Source organism: Arachis ipaensis, chromosome B07, assembly GCF_000816755.2.
Source record: "Arachis ipaensis cultivar K30076 chromosome B07, Araip1.1, whole genome shotgun sequence".
Lineage (NCBI taxonomy): Eukaryota > Viridiplantae > Streptophyta > Magnoliopsida > Fabales > Fabaceae > Arachis > Arachis ipaensis.
In genome coordinates, this window is record NC_029791.2 from 3,699,345 (window position 1) to 3,705,955 (window position 6,611).

Consider the following 6,611-nt stretch of genomic DNA (forward strand, 5'->3'; position numbering starts at 1 on the left):
TTGTCCATTTTTCTAAGAAAAAACTAACACTTCCAGAATCATTCACAATCACCATTTTTAATATATAATAAAAATTTAATTTTGATGCACTAACAGTATAAAACGCTTTACACAGTCGTACAATTACAACCGTCTTTTTGGATGACCATTCACATGGTCAATATGAAAAATAATTATTTTTGCTAATATGACGTTTTGTGATTGGATGCAAGTGTAAAACAATTTTACACTGACAGTGCATCAAAATTAAATTCTATATAATAATACTTCAAAAATACACATAAGAAACAAATTAGGTCATTAATATTCCCAAAGAACACATTAGATGTTTATTCATATTGTTGTAACCAAAGTTTACATCATTTTTTGGGAAGAAAAAAAGCTTTGCTTTCTAGGGAAGGCACTAACTCATGTCATTTTTTACACAGAAAGAAAGAAGCAAGAAAGGAAAAAACACCACCAAATATTATAGTTACTACATTAACAAGAAACCTTCTTCTTTTCTCTACACAAAGAGCCACAATATTCACAACACAAACCTTTCTTTTAGAACATCCTTGTCATGCCATACTGAACAGGTCCAACCTTTCTATGAGCAGTGGCACCGGTTGTGGCCGTGGCCGCAGCACCAATGCCGCCATATTGATGAGCTTTTGATTGAAGCAAGTTTGTGTCAATGGCTATTCTATGGTTATTATTATTATCATCTTGTTCTATCTTGTTCACTCCTATTGCCCTTGTCATGAAAAAAGGGTTAGTATCAATGTTGATGGCTATGTCTGGTGCTATTTTCGCATTCACTCCACATTGCTGAGGGCCATGTTTTGGTTTCAAAGGCACCCCCTTTTCGGCGTCTTGGTGTCCGGTGGTTGATCTTTGGTAATAGTACGTGGCAGGAACGGTTTGAGAAGGAACAAAAGAACCTCTGATGAATGTCCTCGGATCGAAAGAGTCCTTGACGATACTACCATACTCATACGGGACAACGGGACCAACTACTTTCCCGGGTTTTGCTGAAGATAAAAGCGTCGAGAATAGTGATTATATTACTGATGGTTTCGCCGTCACTTTTGGTATATCCTCGGATCAATGTATCTCTGGATATATATATAGTGAGAGGGACGGAGAAAGTTATAAACTATGATGATAGCAATCACATACCTGGTGGAATTCTTTGATTGTTATTATATTCCTCGGCCGGTTGCCGGTTTTTGCTCGAAGCATTGTTTGATTGCTCTTTTTGGGCTACCATATTCGAATGAACAACCGTTGACCTATCAATGGTAAAATCAAATGAAGTCACCTAAGTATGAACAAGTAACTATCAAATTATGATCCTTATGAATTGAATGAGAACAGTTATCATGAGACGGCATTAAGAGAATGAGGGATAATTTAGGTCCTCCTATGAATGATATTGTCCGTCCATACCATGTATAAAACCTAGCTTCTTAAACAAACATTGGCAGACAGGGAACATGCACAACTATCGCATGTCACAACTCGCTCGCTCACCAAGGTTGTCATTTTGTATTTACTTAATCTTAGAAAAGTGCATCAACATCTACATAGAAAAAATAGCAATGTCCCATAAGGTATAAACAATACTATGACACTATGTATTGCTATGTAACAGCATCCGGATTCGATTGAATTAGAGCTAAATTGCATAGTTAGAATGAGATGCTCTAGACTGGTTTCCTGTTGCATATGCACAAGAATTTAATCTGTCATCTTAAAATTTATCACAGTAGATACTGCTCAACTAAAGTAACCTTGTGTTGACAATTAATTGTTGCAAACAAATCACCTTGGAAGCGATACATGTTTTCGTTCAAGTGGCATAACTGGACTACTTTTGCCACCATTTTCCTCAAGATGAGCAAACTGCTTTTTGAATTGATCAACAGCACTGTAGGATATATTATACCAAATGAAGGTTAACGAGAAAATATTCGGGAAGGAAGTATCAAATATGAATACCAAATTACCAATGAAAAATGGTAACATAACAAACTAACCTTGGATAAAGGAAATTAGCCCTCTCCGTTCCATTTATGTAGTCTTTCAAAAGTTGGGGATGGTACTCTAAAATCTCACGAAAAATTAGCTCTCGGATTTCTTCCTTTGTGACTCTTCGCCTTTCAAATTCAAACTCCATTTTCGTGATAGGATGACAGGATGGTTCCCTCTCCACCTTTGCTAATCCCTTGAAGTAAGGATCAGCTAATGCCTGAAAAAACCAAAAAACTTTAAATATCTTAAGCAAGCAAGTCAACATAATTCTATGAATGTGGATGCTCTACATCACTCTTATAACTTCTAGAGTTTCAAAAGAAAATCATGAAGCAGTCGATTATCAAACTAAATTCGTTTTCAACATACACAAAGAAATGGAGCACAATATAACAAACCTCTTGAGCAGTAGGCCTGTCTTTCGGGTCAAAGGCAAGTAATCTTTCAAGTAGTCGTAATGCTAAAGGATCTGCATTAGGAAACTTCTGTGCAAATGGCACAGGCTGCTTCTTCCGCATACTAGTTAGGTATCTCCTAGCCTTATCATTGCGTACCTACATCCAACAGAATCACGAGCAGAACAATAGTTAGTGGAAACAAATAAGCAATACGATTAGAAATTCAGAGGTCCGTTTATGGAGGGAGAATTACTCGGGATATAGTATCCAGCGAAGGAGTTCCAAGCAGATCGGTCATCAGATCCAACTGATGGACAACATTTTTTCCAGGGAAAAGTGGCTTTCCTAATAATACTTCTGCGAAGATGCAACCTATACTCCATATGTCGATTGCTGGAGTATACTGCACGCAATATGTTAGCTCATTATGCGATAGAAAACTAACAGAAACAGATAGAGCTAGTAGATTATCCATTAATAATAGATTGATCTCAGGGCTTACATTTAGCTAATGATGGAAAAGAAGACAACAGAAAGCATGAATCATGGGTTGATAAGCAATTGCAATTTCTACACACAAAGCTAATGAGTATGAATGCCGGCATAACGAAACAAGACTACACATATGTACTTTCTCTCCGACTTATACACAATCAAAAAGGATCTTTGAGAAAGTCATACCTTTGAGTAAAACGATCCACAAAGCTCCGGTGCTCTATACCACCTTGTCGCAACGTAATCCTATAGATGTGAATTAAGTTAGAAAATATCATCCATACTTCCCCAGGATTTTTATATGGAAAATGAAAAAAATTTCTCCAACAAGGTATAGGTACAAAGAAAGGTAGAAAGTGAACAGAGATCATGTGGAAAGTGCAATACCGTCCAAAATACTGTTGTTGGTGTGTCGGTGAAAGCGACTCTTGCTAACCCAAAATCACAGATTTTAAGTTTACAGTTTGCATTGGCCAGTATATTCTTTGGCTTCAAGTCTCGATGATAGACATTTGCTGCATTGAGTAGACAAGTGTTAGATGAGCAATTTTGACATCAGGCAGAAACTTGTAGAAAAAGCAAAGCATCATCAACCACAGATAGAAACCATATTTTGCACATTCCTAACATCTTTCTTAAGACAAGTGCCTGAGCAATGATACATTAACAACACGATGTGCATTTAGATAAGATCAGTCATGAAGAAGTAACTATTAGATATTAAAATATACCGGTGTGAATATACTTCAATGCTCGAAGTAACTGGTAAAGGAAAAATTGATAGTGCTCCTTTGTCAAGTCATCATTGGCTTTAATGACTTGATGTAGATCCGACTCCATGAGCTCGAAAACAACATAAATGTCCTTAAATTCCCTCCTAGAAGGAGGCATCATGACATGTTTGATTTCAACAATATCAGGATGTCGAAGAAGTCTAAGCAACTTTATCTCCCGGAGAATGCGTGCAGCATCGGATATATGCTCAAATATATCATGAATCTTTTTTATTGCAACTTTTTCACCGGTATGAGTGTCAATAGCTGAACATACAACACCATAACTTCCTTTCCCGATGACTTCTTGAATTTTGTACCGGCTGGCATCCCCATAATCAGAGAAAAACTCCATCTCCATTGAACTCTGTAGCAAAGATAATCAAGTTCTTCCACAAATCAAAATCAGGCAAATCCAAAATTGATTCCAATCAAGCTAAGGCCACAAAGCGATTGCAAATTTTCATAAGTGATGAATAGAAATTAAAACCAAAACTGCAAGTATTCTTGGCTGTGTAGAAAATTTATATGGGAGATATCTCAGGACTCACCATTAAAGTTAATAGACATAATACAAATATGTACGTTTGTTAAAATTTACATAAAGGAACTTCCACAGCATTACATAATCATAGACAGAAAAAGAGGATAGATTACATATGCAGGAACATGATCATGTCAAGCATAGAATGATAGAATTGAATAACTTAAACAAACTAATAAACATAGAGAGAAAAATTGTCTCAATACAACAACTCACTCCAATGTACTATATTAACATAACAACCCATAGAAGAAGCAAAAACTTTAGCATATAGAATATTAGAACCACTAAATATATATCACAAACCAATCTTTAACTTCAAAAAGCCAAAAGCTTTTTCTCTTTCTACAATCAACCGGTTCTTCTCATTTCACTCATTCTACAATCTGATTTTTGGAGAGTCAACCATGTATGATGAATTGATGATGATGATGATAATGCAGCTCAAGCGTGTACAGCACATAAGTGCATAACACAAGACGTAGAAAAAAAGAAAAGCAAAAGGGGTAGATAGATTGAAGTTGAAAGAACAACCTCCTATGAACACCACATATAGATGGTAATTTCTAACAAAAATAACGATGGTGAAATATAAGATTTGCCAAACATGCCGTTATCCTACTACAGTAACAAACACTTTGGGGACAGAAAAATTACATCACGTGTTGTATGTACTTAAACTTAATATCAGAAAAAAAGAGATAACATGGCCCCTACATTGAACCAGCTCAGCATATATAGAAACATGTTCCTAAACCTCAACCACATACTTCAGAGTACTTAAAATTCACATCAAACACAATCACAAACAAATAATTCATCATCCTCTAAATAATTCAACTAATCAAAACAATAAAAAGCTGTCTTCATTGTTCATCATTCACTCAAATATGTAATAAAAACTTGTAAAAAACCCACCTTTTTTCTTTGATCTTGCTGCATTCTTATATGGCAAGTGGCAACACCTACAAAAGCTTCCAATTCCAAAAAAAGGATGACCCTATTGAACGAAAAACACAAAGCTTCTGAAAAAAATTGTTGTTTCCTCAGAGAGAATTCAGCCACATTTGCCCCACCTACCCCTACTTCGAATCACAAGACCACAATCCGAACTCACTATTCTCTTCCCCAAATCCCTCAACGAACATAGAACCCAAATGAGACCCCACATGCACTCCAATTCCGGCACAAAGCTCACAAAATAGCGGAACGAATAGCCACCACAACAACCCTTGATCATGAAGCAATGAAGCTCCAACCTTGCAACAAAAAAGCTCTCATTTTTGGAAAACTTTCACACACCCCAGAAAAGGATCGAAGCTCTGGAACACCAAAACCACAACAAGAACACGTTTTGAGGTTGTTGAGAGGTGAAAGAGGGAAACTTGAGACACAGTACTAAGAGAGGATTATAATATAAGCGTGCGTTGATCCTGCACACCGACACAGAGAGAAAGGTGAAAATTTTGGAGAGGTTTTTGAAGGTTAAAGCGAGCTTAAAGCTAAAGGGGTTGGTGCTTGGCTTGTGTTTGTTGTGTTGCGTTGTTTCCTTATCCAAAAACGTACGAGATACGGAGCATAATGTACTAAGTGGCGTATAAGTGTAATTTTCAGAGGGTATTGAGGGTATTATTGTAATTTCATTTTGTGGGAGACAAGTGTCAGATACTAGTACTGTTACTCTGTAACATGTTGTATTGTACTCTTCACTGTGTTGGCAGGTTATGTTTCTGACACGTGGCAAGGTTGGCAGGTTATTTTCTTTTTCTAAAAAAAGAAGGAAGGAAATAATGGACTAAAAACTTTTATTATGAAAGATAAATGTGTGTAATTTAATTTTGTTGGTGGTGCACTGGTGTATGTATTTTTATTTTGATATGGGAATCAGTAATTGATAGGTTCAATTACTTTGTAAGTTAATTTTTAAAATTTTTTTAATATCAAATCCCTCCGATTTGTTTGTTACGATTTTAAAAAAAAAATAATTCATAAAAAGGAAGGTCCAATTTTGGTTCTTAACAAATTAGATGGTCTGATTTTTTTCTGATTTTCACATTTTAAATAAAAAAGTTTTACATTTAAAAATAATACCTTTATAATCCATAATCCTAAAAAANCTGTTAGTGCATCAAAATTAAATTCTTTTAAACAGACATAAAAATTTAAGCAAAGTTGACATGTGACATATTTGATAAGTAAAAAATCGATTTTTCTTTTCTAAAAAAAGGTAGTAAATTATTCCATTGCTGAATATATAAAGTAAGTGTAATATAAACTAAAATTTATTTTTTATATGATATGAATTTCTTCTACTCGTGTAATTTTCTACTATTTTTATTTTTAAGATATTGTTTTTTCTTTTATTTTATTTTTGTTTTGGAATAT

General features: G+C 35.1%; 1 protein-coding gene across 4 annotated transcripts; it reads right to left on the bottom strand.

Moving 5' to 3' along the window:
• LOC107609117 (mitogen-activated protein kinase 20) lies at window positions 307-5,783 on the bottom strand. Of its 4 annotated transcripts, XR_002351014.1 has the most exons (11): window positions 5,145-5,783; window positions 3,641-4,049; window positions 3,297-3,424; window positions 3,096-3,155; window positions 2,668-2,817; window positions 2,415-2,570; window positions 2,022-2,233; window positions 1,811-1,912; window positions 1,432-1,564; window positions 1,162-1,274; window positions 764-1,013 (listed from the first exon to the last, which is right to left on the bottom strand). XR_002351014.1 is itself a non-coding variant. In XM_016310954.2 (10 exons), the coding sequence occupies exons 1-10, from the start codon at window positions 5,166-5,168 to the stop codon at window positions 547-549; spliced, it is 1,821 nt and encodes a 606-aa protein (XP_016166440.2). In that variant the 5' UTR covers window positions 5,169-5,782; the 3' UTR covers window positions 307-546. The 4 variants fall into 4 exon arrangements, 3 of the variants coding, with proteins under 3 accessions (XP_016166440.2, XP_020962682.1, XP_020962683.1); XM_016310954.2 differs by lacking the exon at window positions 1,432-1,564 and having other exon boundaries at window positions 307-1,013; window positions 5,145-5,782; XM_021107023.1 differs by lacking the exons at window positions 1,432-1,564; window positions 5,145-5,783 and adding an exon at window positions 4,533-4,706 and having other exon boundaries at window positions 307-1,013.